At 37.5% G+C, this 26,386-nt stretch overlaps 3 protein-coding genes across 5 annotated transcripts in view; 1 reads left to right on the plus strand and 2 right to left on the minus strand.

The window, feature by feature from the left end:
• The window catches only part of si:dkey-6n6.1, a 215,547-nt gene that overhangs the window by 110,984 nt on the left and 78,177 nt on the right, over positions 1-26,386 (minus strand). The window lies entirely within an intron of this gene.
• ugt5e1 (UDP glucuronosyltransferase 5 family, polypeptide E1) lies at positions 1,628-8,010 on the plus strand. Of its 2 annotated transcripts, XM_005166772.6 has the most exons (2): positions 1,628-1,853; positions 3,795-8,010. In XM_005166772.6, the coding sequence occupies exons 1-2, from the start codon at positions 1,683-1,685 to the stop codon at positions 5,394-5,396; spliced, it is 1,773 nt and encodes a 590-aa protein (XP_005166829.1). In that variant the 5' UTR covers positions 1,628-1,682; the 3' UTR covers positions 5,397-8,010. The 2 variants fall into 2 exon arrangements, with proteins under 2 accessions (XP_005166829.1, NP_001121757.1); NM_001128285.1 differs by lacking the exon at positions 1,628-1,853 and having other exon boundaries at positions 3,798-5,396.
• Positions 7,756-25,686, minus strand: dedd (death effector domain containing). 2 transcript variants are annotated; one of them, XM_005166826.5, is made up of 6 exons: positions 25,480-25,686; positions 20,900-21,577; positions 15,569-15,673; positions 12,576-12,713; positions 10,041-10,466; positions 7,756-8,080 (listed from the first exon to the last, which is right to left on the minus strand). In XM_005166826.5, exons 2-5 carry the CDS (start codon positions 21,459-21,461, stop codon positions 10,057-10,059), a joined length of 1,215 nt encoding a protein of 404 aa, XP_005166883.1. In that variant the 5' UTR covers positions 21,462-21,577; positions 25,480-25,686; the 3' UTR covers positions 7,756-8,080; positions 10,041-10,056. The 2 variants fall into 2 exon arrangements, with proteins under 2 accessions (XP_005166883.1, NP_001002639.1); NM_001002639.1 differs by lacking the exon at positions 7,756-8,080 and having other exon boundaries at positions 9,745-10,466; positions 25,480-25,630.

Here is a 26,386-nt window from a genome sequence, read left to right on the forward strand (position 1 = left end):
GATGTGATATGACAAATGTGGCCCAGTCATCTTAATACATATGTGGGCCACTTTTGGCAAATATTTGGCACAGTAGGATCTGGCTAATGTGGCTGAGAGTCTAAAGTGGCCCAGATGTGATATGACAAATGTGGCCCAGTTTTCTTAAGACATATGTGGGCCACTTTTGGCAAATATTTGGCACAGTAGGATCTGGCTAATGTGGCTGAGAGCCTAAAGTGGCCCAGATGTGACATGACAAATGTGGCCCAGTCATCTTAATACATATGTGGGCCACTTTTGGCAAATATTTGGCACAGTAGGATCTGGCTAATGTGGCTGTGAGCCTAAAGTGGCCCAGATGTGATAGGACAAATGTGGGCCAGTCATCTTAATACATATGTGGGCCACTTTTGGCAAATATTTGGCACAGTAGGATCTGGCTAATGTGGCTGTGAGCCTAAAGTGGACCAGATGTGATATGACAAATGTGGCCCAGTTTTCTTAAGACATATGTGGCCACTTTTGGCAAATATTCAACACAGTAAGCTTTAGCTAATTTGGCCGTGAGCCTAAAGTGGCCCAGATGTGATATGACAAATGTGGTCCAGTCATCTTAAAACATATGTGGGCCACTTTTGGCAAATATTTGGCACAGTAAGCTCTGGATAATGTGGCTGAGAGCCTAAAGTGGCCCAGATGTGATATGACAAATGTGGCCCAGTTATCTTAAGACATATGTGGGCCACTTTTGGCAAATATTCAGCACAGTAAACTCTGGCTACGTGGGTCAGATCCGTGTGGGTGAGATATGGGCCAAAATAAAAGCAAACTGTGGCCCATAATAGGGTCAGTTCTGATTCATTTAGTTGAATTCTGGTTAATATGCGATATCGCTATGGCTTAACTGTGGCCCAGATCTGGCAAACAGGAGCGGACCGATCAAGTGCCATCATTCCATGTGGCATGCGGACCGGATGTAAGTGTTTAGTGTGGGCTGGATTTGAGTCAAATGAATTTTGCTATCTGGGATGTATCTTTTATTGTGATGTGCAAGTTATACATATCACGAAATGGTGGTTTCAGCCCTGTGATAAGTTATTACATAAGATTAAAAAAAAAAGTTGTGTGGAGTGGACTGCGTTTTTTTAATGTTTGTTTTTGTGTGCAGGTTTTCTGCTTAAAAAAGCTAATTCTGGCAATGTTAGCCCCTCTACTGGAGAGGAATTACATCGCATTCTGCTTTCAGCAGGGCTACATGCTTTCTAAAGCTAGTCATTGCCATTTTCTAACATAAATATTGAATATAGGAGCCTCACTGTACTGAAACTTTGTAATAAAGGCAGCTGAGTTTATTCAGGATTTAATTTCTTTCTAAGAAGATTGCCTGGTTCTGAATAACGGATATTCATAATTGCACTAATTTTTGTTCAGTCAGGACTGGAACAGTTTCATTTTGGTTCTATGCTTCTTTTGTTTCATACTTGTTCTCAAATCCCTGTTTTAATAAGTCAAATTAAGGTTTTAACAATAGAGGAATGTGCTGTATGCCTCTCCCACTTTCTTTCCATTGCCTCTCCACCAAACACATGATTCAGATCAAGCCCCCCCTTTGAGGCTAAGCTAAACAAACATGCAGAGGAAGTACAATTCTGGGCCAAAGTTCATCCTCACACCTTACTCCTGTTCCTGGTCCAATACCTATGCTAGCCACCACTTTTAAAACAAGAAAAGGACTTGAAAACATAAGCGCAAGACATCGCTCACTCTTGGCAGTAAACCTTCACGAGTCTGCCTGCCAGATCAGGAATACAAACTGCACTGCTAAGGATTTCTTCCACACTGCAAAACTTCAGGGCGTCAACAAGGACAAGGTAAAAGGTCTCATTACTTGCCTGCATGCTTCAAAATGTTTAATTCTGCAGAAGTACTTTAGTTAGAGAACATATTACATAAAATGGAGACTGTTGAACAATGCCATTCAGAACAATATACAACGTCAGCTTTTTTGTACATTAAAATGTTTCATTCTGCAGATGTGCTTCAGTTAGTGTGCATTTAAACATAAAATGAAGACAATTAAATAATGCCATTTAGAACAATGTACAACTGCAGCCTGTTAAACAAGCACATAGATTTTGGGGCTGCAGTCATTGGTATTCAAATGCTTAGTCTTGACTGAACTTAAACTCTGAAATCTGGATTTTACCAGAACTATGTTAAGCTGCTTTGACACAATCTACATTGTAAAAGCGCTATAGAAATAAACATGAATTGACCTGAACTTAGTCTTGTTTAAATAGCCTTTATATAACTCATCTGTTTAGCAAACATGTGGGAAATTGATCTAGTTACATTTCCCATGTATGTTTAGTTGCTCATTTACAATCAATCTGTAGGGTTTAACTGAGATCTTAAAACAGTGTCCGGTCAACATTTAAAGACTCTTTCAGATAATAATATGGACTTAAGTAAAGGGTAGCCTAAAGCGATTACTATAAAAACAAGATCAAAAACAAACATGTTGCAATCATTTTTTTTTTTTTTTATCCAAGTGCAAAATATAATATATTATCCGATTGTTAAGTGTGACGTGACGCAAATCGGCTTCCAGGTCCAAGCACTCTATCAAACTGTATGGTGAGACTCAACAAATGGTAAAAATAAACGTTTACAAAGCAATGTAATATTTTCGAAAATCATAATCGCAATATACAGGGTGGGCCATTTATATGGATACACCTTAATGAATTGGGAATGGTTGATATTAACTTCCTGTTTGTGGCACATTAGTATATGTGTGAGGGCAAACTTTTGAAAATGGGTCGTGACCATGGTGGCCATTTTGAAGTTGGCTATCTTGGATCCAACTTTTGTTTTTCAATAGGAAGATGGTCATTTGACACATCAAACTTATTAAGAATTTCCCAAGAAAAACAATGGTGTACTTGGTTTTAACGTAACTTTATTCTTTCATGAGTTATTTACAAGTTTCTGACCACTTATAAAATGCGTTCAATGTGCTGCCCATTGCGTTGGATTGTCAATGCAACCCTCTTCTCCCATTCTTCACACACTGATAGCAACACCGCAGGAGAAAAGCCAGCTCAGGCTTCCAGTATCCGTAGTTTTAGGTGCAGAAACTTGTAAATAACTCATAAAAGAATAAAGTTATGTTAAAGCCAAGCACACCATTGTTTTTTTTTTCGTGAAATACCAATAAAATTAATGTGTCAAATGACCCTCTTCCTGTTGAAAAAACTAACATTGGATCCAAGATAGCCAACTTCAAAATGGCCACTATGGTCACCACCCATCTTCAAAAGTTTGCCCTCTCACATATACTTATGTGCCACAAACAGGAAGTTAATATCACCAACCATTCCCATTTTATTAAGGTGTATCCATATAAATGGCCCACTCTGTGTGTGTGTGTATGTGTGTATATATATATATATATATATATATATATATATATATATATATATATATATATATATATATATATATATATATATATGATGGCCAGAAAGTGGTTTATTTTTTACAAATTGTTCAAATATTGGTGTCTGTGATGTAGCAAGTCCAGAGAAATTTAAATTTATTGTGCGATATGACTAAAAAGTGGCCATAAATGAATATTTTCTCAATTCAAATGGGTATGGGCTTGGACCCGGAAACAGTCTTTCATACGTCACGACTTATCAAGCGGATACAACAACAGAGGCATCACAATATATATTTAAATTACTTACAAATGCAAAAAGTTGTGTTTCCCAGTCAAAACGATCAACTGATCCTATATATTTTTTCAGACAATGCTGCTGCATCCTCAGATCAGTGTCCTTGTTGCGTTTATTTGGAGTCTCCCATCACTTTCCCTGGCTGGAAAGATCCTAGTGTACCCTGTGGATGGAAGTCATTGGCTTAACATGAACATTCTTCTACAAGAGCTTCATCAGCGAGGTCATAAACTGACAGTGGTCCGTTCAGCCAACAGTTGGTATATCCCAGAAAACGCCACCCACTACACATCCATAACCATCCAAGTCAATCACCTCAGCAGCCTGGAGGACCCCAAGTACATGGCATCCTTTCTGAAGAGGAATATTGACATTCAAAGAGGAAAAGGCTCAATTTGGTCATTCCTAGCCCTGCAGAAAGAGATAATAACACTATTAGAAGAGTCTCACAGGTCTACAGCTGAGATGGTGAGGGTCGTCCTGGAGGATGAAAAGCTTATCAAAACACTTAAAGAGTCCAAGTATGATTTGATGTTAACTGATCCTGGTTTTGCAGGAGGGGTCATATTGGGTGCATACTTGGGTCTGCCAATGGTGTTCAACGTCCGATGGATTACAAACGCAGAAGGGCACTTTGCGATCGCACCTTCGCCACTTTCCTACATCCCGACTATCGGATCCAGAGTGACAGACAAAATGAGCTTTGCAAACAAACTAAAAAATATCATGCACTTCGGAATTGGCCAATACATAGACCACATGCTGACGAGGCCCCTGTATCAAGGAGTTATCAGTAAATACATAGACCCCAACACCAATGTATACGCTCTTATCCAAGGAGCAGATCTGTGGCTCATGCGAGTCGATTTTGTTTTCGAGTTTCCTCGTCCTACTATGCCCAATGTGGTCTACATTGGGGGTTTCCAATGCAAACCCTCCAAGCCTCTACCAGATGAGCTAAATAAGTTCGTCGAGAGCTCTGGAGAGCACGGGGTGGTCATAATGTCTTTGGGTACTCTTCTGGGAAGTCTGGTTCCTGACATATCTGAGATTGTTGCCTCTGCCTTTGCTCAGTTGCCCCAAAAAGTAATCTGGAGGCACGTTGGGGAAAAGCCATCTACATTGGGCAACAATACACTTGTAGTGGATTGGTTGCCTCAGAATGACCTCTTGGGCCACCCTAAAACTAAAGCTTTTGTCACTCATGGAGGAACGAATGGAATTTATGAGGCTATTTACCACGGAGTGCCCATGCTCGGACTACCGCTCATCTTCGACCAATTTGACAACATAATTCGCCTGGAAGCCAGAGGGGTGGCTCGGATGCTTGACGTCGCAACCCTAGATGTTGATATCCTGACCCAAGCTTTGAAAGACATCCTAGATGAAAAACAATCGTACCAGAAAAACATGCGCAAGATGTCAAGCCTGCATCGCGACACACCACTCAAGCCATTGGACAGTGCCATCTTCTGGCTGGAGTTCGTCATGAGGCATAAGGGTGCAGCGCACTTGCGCACAGAGTCCTACAAGCTGCCTTGGTATTCCTACCACTGCTTGGATGTGCTAGCATTAATAATGAGTTTGTGTACAGCAGCAGGTCTTCTCTTGATCTTGATAAGCAGAGCTTTGTTGAGAGCGTGTGTCAGGAAAATAAAAGCTAAAAAAGAGTGAAGAGGCAACTTTGGAAACACTAGTTTTCCTTTTTTTTATATTAGTTAAGTGCCATTAAATTGTTTACCCAGAAATGAAAATTATGTTATTTATTACTCACCGTCATGATGTTCCAATCATGTTGCTGAGTCCTTCATTCAGGTTCGGAACACAAATTATTATATTTTAGATAAAATCCAAAAGTTTTCTGACCGTCCTTATATGGGACACTCCACAAACATACATTTTCACTTATAAAAAATGTGACGGGGTCTTACATTTAAATTTAAAAAAATCATACAAAAACAAGGCATCAAATCATACAGTTCATTGATAGAACGCATCCTTGATCATTGTCAGTTTCTCCATCAAAGATTGTCACTTCCAAGTCATAGCCTTAAAGGTTTATTACATGCATTGTATGTTTAATTTAATGCAGATTTGACAGGACTGACTGAAACATGGGGGCAATTGTAAATTTATTTGTAGGCTATTATATATTTGTAGTATTTATTTGTAGAATTTATTTATAATTTTATGTGAATGATAGTTTAAACTTGCTATTTTTGAAGTGTTTTTTAACATTACAAAACTATTAAAGCTGTAGGTTCAGTTGGGCTGAGAACAAGGACTATGACAGTATTTCTACGTTTGTAAAGTGATTTTAATAAAGAACAAAACTCTGAGAACCAAATGAAGGACATATTCATTTACAGAACAGCTTGCAGAAATCAACTATTATTCCATTCTAGAAATTTTTGAGATGAAATACTTTTTACTCACTGACTATTTGTTTTTAATTTCAGAGACAGATAATGTACGTTTCTGGTAGAACGTCCCATACAGCAATGATCAAAGTTTAGAAAAGGGACCAAAACATTCTGTGACTATTGGTTTATTGGTAAACATATAAAGTTTCAAGAACAACTTTGTTCATCAATGTCAGGACACGGTGTGCATTTACTATGAGCATTACAATGCTTGCGCTGCTGACTCTAATAAAAATAGGTCATACTGTATTAAATGGGCACCCTGGCTACCTGATGCAGGAGAGAAGATTAAGTCATTTTTGTTTTTATCTCAGGTGATTGGAACAACAATGACTCATGAGTAATTAATAGCAGAATTTGTATTTTTGGGTAAACCGTCCTATTTGAAGGATGACACAGTGGCTCAATGGTTACCACTGTGGCCTCACAGCAAGAAGGTCACTGGATCGAGTCCCAGCTAGGCCAGTAGGCATTTCTGTATGGAATTCGCATGTTCTCCTAGTGTTGGTGTGGGGTTTTTTCCGGGTGTCCTGGTTGGTTGGTCTGACACATTTGCATGTGTATGAATGGAAGTCTATATGGAGAAAAGTCCAGTTTGACCACAACTTAAGATTTTGATTAGCTGGTTCAGGTGTGTCTAATCAGAGTAAAAGCTAAAATATGCAAGACAGCAGTCCTATCGGAGTAGGACTGGACAGCGTTTGCTTAAACTTTTAGGAAATGTTCATCTATGGCATGGGTCTCAAACTGGATTCCTGGAGAGCCGCAGCTCTGCACAGTTTTGCTCCACCCTAACGAAACACAGCTGATCCAACTAATCAAAGCGTTCAAGACCACTAGAAACTATTATGCAGGTGCGAGTTGAAGGTGGTTGGAGCTAAACATTGCAGAGCTTTAACCCCTAGGAATTGAGGGCGTACTCACACTATGTACAGTTGCCTTGAACCAGGCCAAAGCACGCTTGTCCCCCTTCCTGTCTCCCCCGATGGTCCAGACTCGCATTACATTCGGGGCCTGGGCATGCATACGTCATCGATTATGCGCTGGTTAGAGGCGCTCTCGCACAGCACAATGGAGATTTCTTTAGTTATATCGTCGTTTGATTTGCAGTGACACGCAGTCAAATATTTCACCGAACAGATCAGCCACTTTTGACGCTCATAATCATAAAGACCTCGTGCTGCAGGAATGAGTAGGTTTGCTAAAGGTGCAGCTGTTGTGCAGTAAGGGGTTTGCGTCTTTATTAAACTACAACAGTTTGCGATCATTGAACAGAAAAAAAAGATTAATAAACCCATAAGAAACAGTTCCTTAAAAGTCAAATCTCGCTTTTAGTTTCGGGCTCTGGCACATTTTGTACTTACGCAAGCGTACTGCGCCAAAGCCCAAGTAAACCGCGCTCACACCTAATTCAGAGCACTCACACTTCTCAAGCGATCCGGGAAACGGGCCTGGACGCAGTTCGAACAGCATAGTGTGAGTAGGCCCTGAGTTTGAGACTACTGATCTATGGAAATTTTTTAGGTTTATGAAAAATGTTTGTCGGCTAATGTGTTGCTAACAGTGTTGTTGTTGTTTTCTGTTTAAAAAAAAAAAGGAACTGCAACAGATTGTGTTTTTCAGTTTGTTTTATTGATTTGTACAGACATTGAATGAACCAGCTGTCTATTTTGCACGTAAATATTTCACTTAACACAACCACCGGCATGGTCAACAAAAATAAAATGAGTCAAAAATCAGAGTCATAATGCGACAGATGGCCGATGCTGCTGATGCTCCTACATTTTGGAATGGTGTGTTACTATATATGGTTACAATAGGTGAAATACTTGAGAGAGAGTAAAAAATAAAGTGCTCCGTCTTCATCTGTTCTACTGTGTCACTTTGAGAAAACTCATCTCACCTCTCCAAAAAGTAGCAATCCCATTTCTTTCTCTATGAAAAACAAAGTATAAAAGGGGGTTAGAAATGTCTAGGTATCTCAAATCTACAGAACACAGCTCAATTTGCACTGTGTGATATTTAAGGGGACCGATGTCATATACATGCAAGATATAAAGACAAACACTTGAACACAATCAATAGAACATGTAACCTATATAATAGATACCAGTCTGTAACTTTGTTTAGTTCCATTAGGAAAACATTACAAAACGCTTTTCTTCCTTCTGTAATAATAATAATAATAATAATAGCAGTAATTGATCCACAGCTAACTTTTCTAAACATCTGTTCCACTCACCCCACAAGTCACCAGTTTTCTTTCAATATTTCAACAGTTTCATTACTTCTTAACAGATGGAAGAGGAGAGAATGAATAAGAAAGAGAGAGAGATTAAGGAGAGAATGAATGTCTGGGAACAGCTTTGGTATTTTTTTTTTTTAAGTATAGCAAAAACATCAAGTCAGTCAAAATTACACATCTTCTTGCGATTGCAGGTTGCTCAGGTATATTAGTTTCACTTCAGTCAAGGGTTGCGCTTCAGGTTGGCACATTTTGTGTTGACTTTTAAGACATGTTGGACTTAAAAACCCTGGGAGAGGCCAATCCTTCATTTTCTTGAATTCCAAATCAACACAAATGATAAATGCAGCACATCAAAACATCTATAAAAGAGCAGCTTAAAGTTTTGTGAAAAGAAAACGTTGCGGTCTCATATACTGCATCCTCAAGTCCAAAAACAGTCCAAATATTTATAACTGGGGCTCTCATAACTACCAAATCATATTTCTTCTTGAGACTGAATAGAAGTAGCAGCCAATTTAGCACCTTTGGGAATATACAAAGCCTTAATCAAACACTGCTGTCACATGCATTCCAACTTTACAAAGGCATTTCTCTGTATTATACTATTAGTGGTGCAACAAACTCTCTGCTCAGAAATCCAACCAATAATAAACAATGAAGATTAATTTGAGAGCTACATTTTGGTCCAAACACTCATATTAAATCAGCCTAAAGAACCAAATGTCTCAATCATTTCAGAAAAATGTGGGCAAAGAGCACCTATGAAGAATGTGAATTAAAACAAGAGTAAACCAGTGAGGTTTTTTTCCAGGAAAAAGTTCAAGAAAATTACAGTGACGTGCATCAAAACAAGCTGCAACACAGCATTTCATAAACCGTTCTGAAATAAACAACTCTCCATGCTCCAGAATCTTAAGAACACAGTTGTGCAACGTTTCTCTTTAAAGCAGTCACAAATCAGAGTTGAAGTGCAATGTTGCAGTGTGCAATGAAAATTTGATGTGAAAACTCTGTGCTGGAGATTCTGCTTCATGATGAAAAGAATGAAATGCAAGTTAACATTCAGAAAAACTTGAACATAAATGCTTAGTCATTGACAGGTGAACGGTTTCATAATGTGTTGAAGCAATGCGATATTCCACAGGCCAATCAGTCAAATCAAACTTTATGCAACCCATTCAATTTGTTCAACTTTGAGGCAAACGTCATTTAAAGAGGAGAAGTTCACTAAGAGCAAATGGTTGTGCAAGAACTGATGGAAATGTAAAAATTAAAAATAACTAATTCACACAAGCCTAAAAACAAATTAGTGTCAATTACGCAGGAATAAAGACAAAAGAAACTAAATGCCTTCTTTATCCAATACCTCCCCCTTCATCTTTTATTTCCACAACTTGAGATACTCAAAATAAAATAGAAATAACGCAACTTTCCAAAACACTTTTAACACCTCTTCCCAACCACATTTGCTAAAGATGCAAATCCCGGCCTCTTAAGGGTATCTTGTTTTTTTATGTTTCTTTGTTTGTTTTTAAGAGTCACTTGCTCTCTGTTTACATTCCTCACTCTTCTTTTCCCCCAATGTATACCTTCTTATTAGTGTCCGAACTCTGCTCATCGGGGTCTTTCTGAACTTCCTCCACTTACCGAGTCAGTCCCACCACTAGGACAAGGGACTCTCCCTGCTCCCTGTTCCTGCACCAGCACCTCCTGCCACCAGGTTTCTCAGCAACTTCCTCCGGCCAGCCTGGTAATCTTCCTCATCCACGTTCACCAGGAGCTTAATGGCCTCATGACCGACTGCCTGCTTCAGAGAGTCTGTGATGAAAACGCCTTTCAGGGCTTCCAAAAGGGAGCCGTTGATGTAGTCCCGCCAGAAGGCGTCCAGGTAGGTCAGCTCTGAGAACTTGATGTCACATATGATGGAGCCTAGGTCGCGGGACTTAAGGATGGTGTTGGCCTGATTGAAACGCTCAAACTGCCTCTCCAGAGCTTCCTGCTTGTTGGAGAAGACATTGCCTTGAAGAGCAGACTCGTGCTGGCAGTACTCGGCACGCACCCTCAGTCTTATGTCTGTGAGATGAAAAACAAGATTCAAAGCATCTTGGATTAGCATACTTGGGTTTTAAGAACATTGCTTGTCTGTGGTCAAACACTCAAATGGCACATACATGTGAAAAACTATTTGATAGTGAAGCTGCTCTGTAGGGCTCCATCAGAATTCAAAATGAAGTCACAATTAAAAACTGTGATTGTCATGTACATCTTGTCAGGAAAGCATGATTCTTTTATCAATAGTAAATCTCCTCTCAAGGCCAGCGGACGCTCTTGCACAGAAACAAGCTACTTATGAAAAAGAAACTGCCAGGAAAACACCATAGGGATTACTTAAAGGTGCCCTAAAATGGAAATCTGGGTATACCTAGGGATAGTTAGAATAATGAGAGATCATTATATGGAATGTGCATACTCTGAGCCTCAGACACCACTGTTTCCTTGTTCTCATGTAAATTCCACGAGTGTAAAACCCCAGTGAACAACGGGCCAATTAAAGGACAAAACAAACTGTGACAAAACTCACTGGTCAAGGCCTTGGCATTTGCATGTAAGCCTACTTTAGGTCATTAATCCGGACCTGACGAGCAGCTACATCATCAAGAACACAACTCATATGCAGAGTGATGCGCATGTTTCAAACACATTTAGATTGCCGAATCGTGTCAAATCACTCAGATCAACTGTCATCTGTATATGCAGAAGTTTTTTTGACTGTAGCTTTAAAATACAATGTAATACATCTCTATCACTCTCTTTTGTCAAGTTTAATTGTGATTTAGACTTTATCCACAAAAGATCTGCTGAGCAAAATAGGTTAACGTTACTCTGATGGGTTTATATTCATCTGTGTTCAGCGTATATATTATGCTCTGTGTGTGTGTGTGTCTGTAATGCCAAGTTCAGACTGCATGATTTTAGCCCCAATTTTGACTCGCCGACAAGTTCCTGAAATCACAGGCAAATCGGTGCTCGTGCACGTGAGTGACAATCACACAGTATGAACTACCAAAGACGCAATCTGAGAGAATCACCGTTGAGTCACAGATGCCTGTGAAATATTTGGCGTGCTAAATATCTGGAGCTGTCTGCGATTTAAATCATACCGTGTGAAATGAGTTTTGACTGAAAATAACAACAGCGATTACCTACAGCCAATTACAGAGCAGTATTGACTTGTCTGTGTGTACCTGCAGGCCAGCGGGAGGATGAGGGAGAAAGTAAAATCGCTCTTTTTCGATTTATTTGAACCCAAGAAATGGAGGAAAAACTAGTGTAAATTTGGCACAGTGTCTGTTTGACGTTTCATACAGAGAGTTAAAAAAGAAAGTTGAGGAGAAATTGCTAATTCCCTTCAAACCCAGGTGAGCAAATATATACATTTTCTATTAAAGGTTTCTCTCTTGTTATGTAGTTAATTACAAAACATATACTACGTATTTTTGGCTATGAGACGTTATTTGGACGAAGTTATCGACAATTCTTCCTATTGTAAAGTCATGCAATGTAAAAGCCCCTGTCGCAGATACATCTTGCAGTGTAAACAAAGCAGCGACAAAACACTAGCCCAGATAGTCCTGCAGTGTGAAAACATCTGTGACATGACTACTTTGAAAATCATGCAGTCTGAACTCGGCGTACGAGTGGCATGTCAGAGCGGAGCTCATTAATATTCACGACACGAGCCATATTTGGTCAATCATGGGCCTTCTGAATTCAAGGGTATCAGGAGTAATGAGCTTATAAAAATGTTTCAGAAGATTTTTTGAACTTACTGAAGCCATAAACCTACTATGTAGATATCATAGAAAAATTGGCCTTATTAAACCAATGCAGTATATGGCACCTTTAATAATAAAAAAATAAATAACTAGACTAATCATCTTATGAATACAGAAAAAAAGTTTAAAAAGGTAAGACAAAGCTATTAAACTAATGTGTTTATTTGTCTACAAGCACAGGTCAATGGCACATTTTTACATTTTTGTGTAAATCCTATGATTAATGGGCTCATTCTATAGAGCCAAACTTTCTTGTTTTGCGTCATAAACTTTGCAGTTGTCATGACTCATGACATCCAATGCACACAGTTTTACTGTTCTAAGTTGAGCAGATTTGTCATCTTACCACAGGTCTGTTTTTCTCTGCAGTCAGCAGTTGTGTGAGATCTCTTCCTTTTTCTGCTTGGTGGAGGTGGGGCGGGTTTAGCACGTGGTGGACATACCTGGGGTCCTGATGGAGGACAGCATATTAAGGGCTGGGGTCCTGGCAAATAAAACATAATAAAAATCACTACCATGACGCAGGTCTCATTTTCAGAATGCTCAAGTTTCAGACTGAATCCATCCAATCATAGAATATCAAACGTTTATTATAATGAGCTAGCATCTCCTAGCAATCGTGCCCTTTTCTTCACATTTGAGAGTGATTTTTTTATTTTTTTTAAAAAACCTGTGAAAACCAGAGTTATTTATTTAGTGTGTTATGTCCAGTCTTATCAGTAATCATTGAAGTGTTGGAGGCCTAGAGTAAAAAAGTTCATATTTTAAACATTGTATATTATATTCCAGCCTTTAATCATTGTAGAATTTCTGCCAGCTTTAACTAAGCCTCTTTCACATCAAAATCATTAACTATAACAATATTTATGTCAACACCAAGGTAGGGCTGTGCAATATGATGGTGTATTGTGTATATCATATAGGTAAAATAAAAAATCTGTCATTTCATATCACGCTCTATTGTTTATTTTGTGATGTCACAAAATACATCGTTTATGTTATTACTTTTTACCATATGACACTATGGAAATGCAGTTAGAAAAGTGAATAAAAGCATTGTGAGAAAGCTTGAAAGTGCAATGGTTTACATTTTGCACTTTATTTAGCATTGGTTAATGCTGGGCTAGTAATCAGTTTTTTTAAATATATTTCTACATTCTTAATAAAATATTTAAAATATTTATTGAAATTCTTAATGAAAACAGAAAAATAAATGCATATAAATTAGTTCAATTTTATGTATGTATACACTATGTGACCAATATATAAAATTCAATTCAAATTTAATTAATTGAATTCTCAGAAAAGGTATTTTATCTTGACTATTGGCCAGTCCTAGAACAAGAGACAATATATAGGTACAGAATCCAAATCCAAATCTGAAACTGCACAAAACCACAAAACTATGATTTTTCAGACCATTTAGTGTGGCATAGTATCTTAACAATGAATTCTGAGCAGACACAGACCCGGCCTAAATCATCAGTGCAAAAATGACTTTTTATATATGATGAAGTTGTGCTGTCTGTCACTTTAAATGCTTGAGCTCGTTAGACAAGGATAGTTTCTGATTGGATGTCATTTTTTTGTTCATCAGCATAAACAAACAAACAAAAAAAAGAGTGAATCAAACTAAATAATTTTCTTTATAGTTGTGGTGTGGACTTTTATTTAAAATCAAAAGTAAATCTTCATCTTTACTGTTAACTTAGCTATAGATCAGTCCAAACTAATCCAAGACAGTTCATATGAGCTGCTCATGTCAAAAGACCACGGTGCTAAACAAAAGATTATGTATTTATACAATTACATTGGACCCTTTACAAAATAATAACCAAACATTTTTAGAAATTGTTTGAAATACTAAAAAAAATACTAATAAAAAAGATTTTTTTTTCAAAAGATTGGCCTATACTGCTATTTTTAATACTACATACAAGTTATTACTCAACAACCAATATGCATTGAAAAAATGTATATTAGGCGGTATGTTTGGCTGGATTAAGTATACATTGTCCAGAATGTACTAAACAAAACAAGAAATACATCACTGCAAGAGAGTCTATTTTAACCAGCATGTTTATCAGAATTTTTAATATTAATTAAGACCCCTGCTGATGCAGCATTATTTCTATCTCTGGGCTTAAAGAACCTGTACTAATTAGCGAACATAAGCAGAGATAAAAATAACTAATTTCCACAGAACTGTAATTATTTGCAAGCTTATTAAAGCATGCTTATTAAATTAAAGTTATATGATATTTATTATCATTAGATATTGTGGAGGTTTAGGCAAGGTGGATCATGCCAAAGCCACAACCGAGTGAGTAAATGGCACTATTGATGAGAAGGACTTTACCAGTCTAATGCTAAGCATAAACAACAGAGAGAGAGAATTAATTAAGGCGCTTTATTTCTAACACACACCAATTTAATTTATGCAAGTTATTTCTTTAGGCAATGATTATGTGACCCTACACTGTTTCAGTTTCAAACTATATTTAAATATTAAAGTACTCACTCTTTACTTGTTTCAAACCAGTTTAAGTTTCTTTGTTTTAAAAACACCTGTTTACCATTGACTTGCATAGTATTTAACTTTTCTACTATGGATATCAATGGTTACAAGTTCGCAAAATACTTCAATAAATCTTCTTTTGTGATCGAAAGAAGAAAAATGACTTAAACAAGGGTGTGTACATAATGACAGAATGTTGAATTTAGGGTGAACTATGCCTTTAATGCCTCTTATGTTATATAAAGTTTAAATCAGAACAAGTTGCTGTGAAAGTAGTTGAGCTATTTGTTCCCAAATGCAGTGCAGTAATGGTGTTATTGCCCATTATTATAAAACTCCACAAGATGGAGTCATTAATCTGTGAATCAGACATTAAAATACCTATTACCAATTATAGAAATATCCTTCATTTTTGGGACAGCTCACCAAAAAAAATGAAATATTACCTTACAATTTACTGGTTCAAAACATTTATGTATTTTTCTTTGTTCTGTTGAACACAAAAAAAGGATATTCTGAAGAACGTTGCAAAAAAAGCAGCCACTGACAAATCTTCTATAGTTAGAAATTAAAAACAATGAAGGTCAATGGCTGTTTTTTCAACATTCTTCAGTACATCCTCTTTTGTGATCAAAAGAAGAAATTCAAACAAGTTTGAAATAAGTGAAGGATGAATGATGATGACAGATTTTTTTTATTTTTGGGTTGAACTATCCTTTTAGTTTTTAATAAAACCAATCATTGGTCATCATCTCTAATTTTTTGCTCACATTTGGTGCACAAACCAGTGTATAATTTCAGATCCTAAATGAAGGACACACCTGTTCTTCTGTGAGGAGTTCCCTGCTGGGCATCTGCTGTTCCTCTGGGAGAAACATAACGGACTGACGTCTCTTCCAAATATTTATCCACCGGATCTGGACACACTAGGAAAGAATATCCAGAATATTACATACTTCCCTTACCAAGAAAAACAAATTGTGTGATGCAACTGTAGCCTCAGTGCAAACAATCAACGGTCATAAGCAAGAGCTGGACAGAAACTGCAGACATTTTTACTATACCTGTGAAGAATTTTGAAAACAGATTTTTTGCTTGAGAGTATAGTAACTAAACACATGCAACAGAAAAAATAAAAGATTTGCATTGTAAGCTTACCAAAACAAACCCAATTAGAACCACTTGTCTCATATAATATATTTACTAAAATACAGAAAATCTGACTTTACAAACTGTATTGTACATAAATCACATAAACACTATTACTATTAATTACTGCTATTAATTTAAAAACAGAATAAATATACTTTACACAAATTACACAAGTAAATGAACTGGACACAATGGACCCTTTTCACTAGAATTCTGACGCATTTCCCTGAAAGTTTTTAATATTTATAAGTAATATATCGTCTTTGCATCAAATTACCGCTTCTGCAAAGTGTTTCAAGTGCAGTGTGTACAGGGGCAGGACGGTAATTTTGACGTTGCCTCTTTTATCTGGTTGTCACACCATTGTTCAGTTTTTCTTTCATTATTTCAGCAAAAAGGATTGTAAAAAATATTGTTTGTTTACTCGCCCATCCACTGCTGTTGGGCGTTTACCCAACTATGATGACTTCCGGAAATGTGAAAAGTAGGGATGCACGATATTGAAAAAATGTGACATTGCGGTATTTTATTTTTTTGCAATATACATTATGATATACTGGATATACACAATTGATTGAATGGCACTATTTGTAAAGAATTTATAGTCACACTTCATTTTAAGGTTCAATTCTCGCTATTAGAAATCCATTGACTTTTTCTTCAATAAGCTTTTAATTTTTTAATAAATATTAAAGTAGGTATTGGATATGACGTAGAATAAGACCATGTAGTGACCATGACTATGTAGTTTATAAATGCTAAAAGGAGCCAATATTTCAATGTCATGCATGCTAATAAGCAACTAGTTAATAGTGAGAATTAGTCACTAAAGTATTATCAAATGTATTCCTTTAGATTGATCGGAATGATTCTGTAGGGAAGTGAATCATGCATAAAATGTATTAAATTACAAGCATAGATAAAAAAAAAGCAAAGTTTAAAGTGAAATAAGCAGTACATCCTTTGTGGTTTTATACATATATATATAAATGTAAAACATTACACTGCAAAGTCTTTATTGTATAAATAAATCAATACAATTATTTTTGTATTAAATTAAATGGTAAAATGTCCTGTGCCTGAATACTTTAATCTCTCTCAAGCCTTAAAAACATCCAAATGATAAAATTTTACTCCATTATGGTTAAACTCGGCAAGAACTTTGACTCTCGCTCAAATATAATCAATTGCATATCTATGTGATGTGATTATAGTGGATGCACACTAGGGCTGGGTATCGTTTGGGGTTTGTTCGATACCCATGCTAAATTGATACTTTTAAAACAGTACCGGTGTCAAAACGGTGCCTGGACCGATACTTTTAAGCCACAAAATTATTTGACAAATCATTGTAATAGAACAATATATACATTTTAAATATACATCAATTCATATTTGATATATTTAAATTGAATTAATATATTTCTTTTTATCATTTGTTTGTTAGCATGATTGCAAGATTTGCATTATACAATTAATATTACATTAGTTTACTACTAAGCTGTGGCCATCAAAATCAGTAAAATCCTTTTTTCTATTGTTGCTGCTTGTGACTATATGCCATGGACATCAGTAATCTAGTGATTTGCCTTAATCTGAATAAGACAATAATATGATTAGGGTGCTAACATGAGTTCCTTTTTTAAATGTTTCTTTCATGAGCCCGTTTCTCATGTTAAAGCACATAGATCAATTAAGGTCATTGCATCACCAAGCTATCCACGCTTCCTCGGAAACTTAATGTAATTTCGGTTTTATTTTACATTTTTCGACTTTAACTGTAGTTCGGCAGATTCACTTTTATTCAGGAACATAATTTATCGTGGCTGAGACAAAATGAGGTATTGAAGTATGAAGTAAGGATTGCTGTTTGGTGGTGTTTGTTTGGAATTTTTTAAAAAAAACAAACCCCGATTGGAAAGAAAAAACTTCTGCATTTCACGGTGCGAGTGTCTGTGGTCCTTTAAGGTAATCTAAAATCTATTTACATGGTAGACTTTTAATCAGAGTATTTTCTTAATCATATTAAAATGAGAGTACTGGTGTCCATATGAACATAGTCAGTGAAACTGCCAGATGATGTCGCAAACTGTCAAAAACTGCATTTCTCTGACTTTTAAGTTAATTCATGAGCCCTTAAATGTTTCATTAAGTTTGACATGTTTCCCCCCAACACGCAAATTTGCTTGTAAAATATAGTCATATATACAGGGGTTAAAGTTTTTAAAAATCCTGAGCCTGAACTGAGGGGTTGAAGAGAAACTGCACAGAAGGACTTACTTCAAATATTCATGATAATTACAAAAATAAAGTAACTTAAAGTAAATGATAATTACAAAAATAAAGTAACTTAAAGTAGCTTAAAGTGCTTAAAAACTGGTAAACTGAGACTGAGAAAGACTCTCTTCAATGATTATGCTTTGCACCGTTTATTTTAAAATACCATGTCAAATAAAGTGTATTCTTCTAAACAGTAACACCATTGCTTAAAGTGCTTAAATAACAAGTGCTGAAAGTGCTTAAGAACTGAACTGCTAAACTGAAGATTAGAAGTGAAATCAAGGCCATTATCACTTATATTTTCTTTTTTTGGGTTGTAAGCAAAGTCCTGCAAACTCTTTTTTTTAAAGACATTTGGACCAGAAGATGGAGCTAGTACAGTTGAGGAGGCTGAGAGTCTGCTGTTTGTCCAATCATGTTTTTTTTTTCTTTTATCAAATAAATTTCAGGCTCAAATCGATCACTTCACAGGAAATATGCATTTAATGAATGTTCTGCTGTTATTATTATTTCACAAAACCTCTGTCAACGTTTTTAATAAAAGTCATTAGATTAAAGATTATGTCTTACGATTATGACTTGTTTGTGATGAAAGAAAATGACAATGAACCTCAAGGCTCATATGTTGACTTTTTGTATAACAATTTTGTTTTTTATATATGAAATTGCATTAATTTGCATACAAGTTTTATAAGCTGTAAAATAAAAGCCTCAGTTTGGTGCATAAAAATCAGTTAGCATAAAAATCAAGAAAATCTTTGGATTTGTTTGATTTGTAGATTATGTAGGCTATTTTAAAAACTGATATCATATAAGAACTATTAATAACTGTTCCAATGGAAAAAGGGTTGGTTGGTTGGTTGTACACTAAATCATCAATAGCCTGTTTGTTAATTTTATGACGTGGCTCCTTGCAGCACAGAGGTGATCAGCATCAGCGCTGGTTTATGTCAACGCATCCGTGTCAAACTGTGACCAGAAATATCCTTCTTTCATTTTGCTTCTTTGACAACACGTCTGTAGACAAGTGTGTTTGTACGTGTTACTGTCTCGAGGGTTAACAAATATGTGTTGGCGCGAGGCGCACCTCACTGCCTTTTATGTTGACAAGAAAAAAAAAAAGCGCGGTGCTCTTTTGTCACTAGAAAACGACTGAATCAGCTGACCCGTATTGGGCGCGAGTTGCTGTCGATGTTATAATTGTAAATTTTTATAATATTGTGATATTCAAGATAGAGCTGTAAAGTAATACAGCTCTGGATAACTTGAAACAGCGACCACAAATCTCTCCTCCATCATTAAAAGTTTGCCGTAGTTGCCTTGACAACACAAACCCTGCTGTCACCTCAACAGAAACCCTGCAGTGCTTTCATTTGACTGAAGAATGAAAAAGACGCGACTGATGTAACACGCTTTTTCGGCTCGAGCACGCAACATGCAACAGCAAAATGTGAGGCGCCCAGGCCGAATAAGCAGCGCATAAAACACTCACTGCCGTTAGTAAACCATTCAACAGATGCTCCTCTCAACGTAAAAATTGTGTTCGCTGTGATCGGTCCCTTATGCAGCCAAATTTTAAAAATATTTAAAATAATGTTGTTTTTTTTAATCGCTTAACTGATACCATTAATCGGGGTTACAAAAGCACGCTTCCCATTAAGCCTGGTTTATACTTCTGCGTCAAGTGACCAGCGTGACCCACGGCGCATGCAACGCGCGTAGCTGTGCATTTATACTTCTGCGCGCTGTCTCTGTCGGTCTGCATTAACACTTCCAAAACGCTAGTTGGCAGTGAGGTGTAAATGTTCCTCTGTGTCGAGTTTCTTCGCAGCTGTTTTCCTTTTCCTGAACACTTCCTGGATGTACAAGTGGCTTAAACTCGCTTATTTTAAGGCAGGAACCGGCGGACGTGCAACAACTTTAACTATGGTAAACACAAAACAAAACTTTTTATCGGGAGCTCCTTCACGGGACTCCACACTAGTAAACAATCGCTCCATTGGGGTCGCGTCCAGCTCACGCCATTCGCGTGGCTCTCGGTCCCGCCCAGACTCGTCAGCGCTACCAAGCCGACCAATCACAGAGCTTGCGCTACGCGTCGTTGCGATGTGTAGTTACAATTTTTGAGAGGTGCACGTCAGCGACGCCGACGGCCACGGCGAAGGGCTATGCGTCAGCGCCATAGCATACGCCGGCGTTTGACGCAGAAGTATCAATCAGCCTTTAATCTGTCCTAACCGTTAATTTGTTATTTTGAGCATCCCTAATTAAACCGCATATGCAGACTCTAAAATATAGAATTGTTTTCCCTCACGGTCGCACGCTGGAGATCCGGCATGGTGCTGGAATACTTTAAGCCCTGTATATATAAAAATAGAACACGATCATGTATGTAGATGAAGGAAGTCGTACTGTGCGCTTTGCCTTCTATACCTTAGCAACAAGAACAAATTCCGCACTTGTTACAGCACCAGTGGCACTGAAATAAGGCATCAAAATTCACATGCTGATTCGGTCTGGTGCATACCAGTTATATTTGTGGCACCGGGTTTCAGTAGCCCACCCTAATGCACACATTGCGATACCAATGCTAAAACGATATTTTGCGCAGCTCTAGTGAAAAGGGTCCATAATTTCCAAAAAAAAAAATCTGGCCACAGATTCTCTGTGTTCCTAGTCATAAGCTCTGCATGAATAAAAACAATGGCAAGATCTCAAACCTGTCTGTCTCTTGCGCAGCGTGACGTACGGCAGCAGGTCGTGGCGAGTGATGATGCGGAGCAGCTGAAGAACATGCCGGAAGTTCGTCTCATCACATCGCCCCTGACGCTCCAGCGCAAGCAAAAAGTCCCGTCCACTCCTTATGCCTCCTCTCTCATACTCATCAATAACGTCCACAAAGAGAAAGGACAGCACGCGCACGTCACGGTGCGTCAGCTGTGCGCCAACTATATCAAACATGCGGTGAAGAGAGTAAAGCCCATACGCGTCATCCACAGCCTCCTCTGGCCACGGCTCCACACGGCCAGACGCAGGTCTCCGAGTCGAGGAGGAATTACTGCTGGATGCTGGAGCCAGTCGGCTTAGAGAAAGAGCAAGAGAGTTACCATGAGTTGTTCCAGATGAAGACGCCGCTACCCAGCCTCTCCGAGGAGAAGAGAGCCCGGAGCGGGAGTACGAGTCTATCGGGGAACGTGAAATGTGCTGCCTGCCCTGACTGGATGAGGAGTTCTGTGGCGAGAGGAGGGCAGGGTTGGCATTCCCATGCTGCTGTGAGGTCATCACTCTTCGCTAGGCGGATGACGGGTGAGGTGGATGGAGGAAGGCCCTGTCAGCGGTGTCAAGCAGCTCCAACTGTGTCAACACGCTCGGCCGCAACTCTCACCTCCAACTTCACTCTGCAGGACAACAGGATTTATGTTAAAGCTTTGGGGTGTTGACTCCAATGCAGGATCATATATACATGAGACATGATGAATAAAGATGACAATCAAACTAGGACAAATAATTGCATAGTCTGGTTAATTTTACTCTGTTACTTGAGCTGACGCTGGTCTATTGCTCAACTATGTTTTCTAGATTTGTTGTCAGACCTGATGTTGCTCAATCATGCAGTGATGCAAAATCCAGATGTCACATTAAATTATATTCAGAAATTTAAAACACTGATTATATTTTGATTACAGTCCTAATCCTATTGTAAATAGAAATACATGTAGATTATATATTCTGATGGCACATCTACAGAAGTTTTACAGATCTTAAATTCTTACATCTACTACACATTAAACATTCAGATTATTTTCTAATTATAATCTACTGTATAATCATCAGTAATTAAAAAGGGGTTTATTTTGGTTTACTTCTTTTTCAGTTCAGCCTTATATGTAGTCAAAATGTCAAAAATAAAAACCTGTAACCCGTAATTTTGCTAGCATCTAAAGACATTCACACACTAAAGACATTCACATCAAAATTATATCAGCATACAGTGCTTTCCACATATAGACTTTACTTGGGCCAACCACCCAGGTACATTAATAGCCGCAAAAGTATATTTAATCATAGATATTATTTACATTAGATGTCACCTACACTGTTGTTGTCTATTGGAAGGAATGGGTCAATAGAGCTGCCATTTTAGTACAGGGTAGTGTTCCTTTGAAATGAATGTGGGACCAAGGTGTAGTGAAGGTCTGGCCATGGGGAGCCAGAGGTATACATATATCTATGATCGGGAGTTTTCTCTTAATATTATTTTAAAATGCGAAAATTAGCATTTTACATCACTTTTGTACATCGATGGATAAGTGACCATTGCGACAAAGACTGTGACAGTTTCTTAATTCCTAGAACGCAGAGAACGTACTTACGTTCTTCTGGAGACCGGTCTTGCTAGGTGTCCTCAGAAGAACTAACTCGAAAGACCACGAGAACAGAGAACGCATCCTCTGAGGAATGAGATGCTGCGTTCTTCCTGATGGTCACGTGACCTTCACAGGTTTTATATGGAAAATTATTTAAACATCACAGCATTCATACAACTATTTATTGTTTTTCCCCTTTTCAAAATATATACTATGCTTAAAAACATTATTAATATGTGCTGCACAATATAAATAAAACTGATTTTAATATTAATTTCAGCAAACAGTCTTAATTTGTTTATTCCTTTATTACGGTGGTTATGGTGATGTTTATATTAACCGTTTCATTTAGGGAAACTCCTGAGATAAATAAGTATTATCTCTGAACTTTTATAATAAATCTAAATAAAATGCTGCGCTTCCCACCTCCAGTCTCCTGACTTCTGGGACTTCTAGAGCGAGTTCGGTGCTCAAGTCTGCATTGGAGCGTCCTCCATAATAAGAACGCATCCGGAAAGTTTCATGCGTCCTCTGTTCTTGCGGTCCTGTTCTTGCGGTATTGGTACTGAACTTTGGCAGCTGATGATGACGCGAGAACCCAAGGTTGCAAAACCGCTTAAGAACGCGTATTGAGAAACAGACTGTGTGTTTGTGTGCATGGAAATGTATTATTTCCCCGCCCTGTTAAATTTGGTCCAATCCGTGTCCTGAAACCTTCTAATTCTAATGAAGAGAGCGATCCGTTTGTGAATTAATCTTTGTTATAAACGACTTGCTCACAATAATACAAGTTTCTGGCACTACAGCCTCTTGTTGTCATATTTCATTTACCTTGTTTGATGATTTTATTCAACAAAACTAGTACAAGCCTTGTATTTATAGCGAGTTGGTGCTATTTTGCCTGATGGTCGATGCAGTAAGTGACTGTATTATCATCAATAACTTTACTTGTTCAGCATAAAAGTTCGTAACACAAAAACGTAAAAAAAACTAAATCTATGAAATGTTTTCTTTGTTTGCTCATTACTACACTCGTACACAGCGCTAAAGTACAGCATTTACATATTGGCTTTGTGGTTGACTAGTGCGTTTGAATGACATACGTGACATAGAAATGTGTCAACGCTATTGATGCATGCTCAGAGCGATATCTATATATTTATGGTATTTAGTAACAATTTTTTTTTTATACTGTTATTAACATCCTCTACGACTCTATAGAAAAACTTACTATATGCTTGAAGAGGACAAAACGACTGTTCTAAACTGGCTGCAAAATATATGTACACCATTAGTAATGGTTAATCAATGCATTTGCCTTATTTCAAAAATCTACAGGTTTTAATATTGCAGTTATGATCATTTTTAGAGATATTGTCTGTTTTTATTTCTTTTGATGTCATTTTTAATTTTCTGATTATTTAATTTTGATCATGTTAATATATTACAAAGGCTATTTTATATGGAGTTAACTTGTTAACAAAGGATAAGCAGCAGAACCACTTTGTCTCCTTAACCAATCCCCAACTCCCTGAAAACTTATATAAGGCAGACCAGCCGTCTAGCTCTACTGTTCTTCTCATTCTCTCAAACTCACCCTCCCTCCCTCTAATTCCTTGCTTCCCATTAACAATCCTATAACCCTCTCTTCACTCCTAGGTTGAATTGGGGGGTTCAATCACTCTACCAAAATATTACAGAGACAGTACTCACACACTGAGTCTCTGGGTATCATCGTAGGACGCCCGATCAACTTATCGACCTGTTCACTGCTTATACTCTTACTTCCCTTCAACCGTATGTTTCCCTATCATCCCTTTTATCCCTACATTAAAGTCTAGCTCAAAGTGTGGTGTGGTCCATGTTGGAGAAATATTTAAAATGCTTTGGCATTCAACATTGCTTTGAACTTGAAAGAAAGAGATAAGCAGATTTGACCTGTCAGTGGGTGCACATGGCTCCTGACTAGCATAAAAATAAGAGAAATTGTGGTTGTTGTTTTTTTTAACTTTAACTCATTGAAAAGAAACAGAGTATAACAGTGTATAATAAACTAAATTATTCAATAATTTAATATGTATTGTTTGTCGCATTTAGTTAACTATTTATGTGATTTGGATCAATGTGTTTTAATTCTGCCACAACCGCAAGTATATATTAAACCTGTGGAAAGCACTGGAATAAATGATCTGTATGGTTTTACATCATCTGCATAGACAATAAAAAGTATGTTATATGTCTATAACATTTTATATGGTGTAATTAATATTTAAATGTTTTATACTATATATATATATACTATTATACTATATCTACACTTGTAAAGAACACCATTTATACATGTTTACAATAACCTTATGTACAAATAGTGCTTCAGCTTGGGTATAGCTACCCTAGAAAACAAGCATGTTTGGTCAATTGTGATGTATTTAAACTATTAAACAACTCCATATTAAATATTAAGGCTGAGAAACAGTGTTACAACATAATTAGGTTAGCTTACTAATTAACACCTAGCAGGTTTACGATGGCGACTATCAAAATAACAGGATAATGAATCAAACATTTGACTCCATATGATGGCTTTCAAAACAGTAACAAAGTACTGTTTACTACATGTAGGTTTTAAACAAACTCTTAATAGAGAGACAGATGATGAAGCAGTTACAATCAGCAATCTCCTGAAATCTATCCACACAGCTGTGTTAGCCTGCTGCTTAGCATACACAAGGAGGGGCTGAAGAAGACCGTGTTATTTTAAGATTCTTTATAATTTCCAAGTCAATATTTAACTGCGATCCTCTCGAGTGTTTAAATGTTGTTGAACATACTTAAACGTTATTTGGTATCGATATAAACTCGCTTAGCAACCGACTGCTGGCTTGCTAACGTCAACAGCGTGTAGCAACACTGAATGTACACAACTGCCTTACCTCTTCAATTTCATGAATCACTTTACAGGCACGGCGACTACAGACGTGGACTCTGCTCAAAAGTGCGCTCCGGTCCTCATACATCTACAATAATCGTGTGTGGGGATAATTTAAACGGTTTGGTGAAGCTTGGTAATGAGCCCATTTTTTGTTCCTCTACTAAAATGTAGGTACATCCGGGACATGAGCAAGCGTGGGGCAACATCCGGGGAATGTAGGAAGCAGTTTGTCTTTATTGAAAAGACAATGCATTCTGCTGGTGGGTATTAAACAAGGTTTCACTGATGTTATTCATGAATTCACAAGAAAAAAACACAGTTAATCAGTGGTCTTTGTAAAGAATATAAATATTTAATTATTATAATGAAAATCACTACAGTACATCACACCGTTTACTTTGTGAAATCCCCATGGTAACCACAGTTTCATCAAAATAAAATTAGATTAGGCCTACTTGTTATCGTGTATTATAAAAATATGTTTAAAATCCTTAAGCATTGTATGAAGCTTTATAATCGTTGCAATTTAGTTTAATCTCTTTTTATGGCTGATAAAGAGTAGAATTCAATTTTACACTCACATGAATGTCATGCCAGGGAGCAGGGCTTAATTTGTGCTTGAAAACGCTGGATCCGACACCTCATTTTACCCGATCCCTCTCCTCAACTTCCCTCCTTTCCCGTCCGTTGTTCACTTTCACTTTCTTCCGCGACTTGCCAACCTTACTCACTTTCGTCCCTCTCCGCCATCCAATGCCCTGCATCCCCCAACCACCGCTCTACGCTTTCAATGCACGACACCTCAACATCCGCAGGTAACATGCCGGATCTGTTACCACGATTTGTTTCGGGACCTCTCAATTCACATATTATGCACTTCCTGTGAGTATGCCCAACCAGTCCACATG

The sequence above is a fragment of the Danio rerio genome, chromosome 8 (assembly GCF_049306965.1).
Source record: "Danio rerio strain Tuebingen ecotype United States chromosome 8, GRCz12tu, whole genome shotgun sequence".
Taxonomy (NCBI): domain Eukaryota; kingdom Metazoa; phylum Chordata; class Actinopteri; order Cypriniformes; family Danionidae; genus Danio; species Danio rerio.

What these genes read in the sequence shown, in the direction of transcription:
- ugt5e1 (XM_005166772.6), top strand. Translation starts at nt 1,683, where the DNA reads ATGCTAGCCACCACTTTTAAAACAAGAAAAGGACTTGAAAACATAAGC. An exon ending in AGGGCGTCAACAAGGACAAG is followed by an intron (nt 1,854 to 3,794) that starts GTAAAAGGTCTC and finishes ATATTTTTTCAG; the next exon opens with ACAATGCTGCTGCATCCTCA.
- dedd (XM_005166826.5), bottom strand. Translation starts at nt 21,461, where the DNA reads ATGACCTCACAGCAGCATGGGAATGCCAACCCTGCCCTCCTCTCGCCA. An exon ending in GCTGCGCAAGAGACAGACAG is followed by an intron (nt 15,674 to 20,899) that starts GTTTGAGATCTT and finishes ATTCTTTCCTAG; the next exon opens with TGTGTCCAGATCCGGTGGAT. An exon ending in AACTCCTCACAGAAGAACAG is followed by an intron (nt 12,714 to 15,568) that starts GTGTGTCCTTCA and finishes TTTATTTGCCAG; the next exon opens with GACCCCAGCCCTTAATATGC.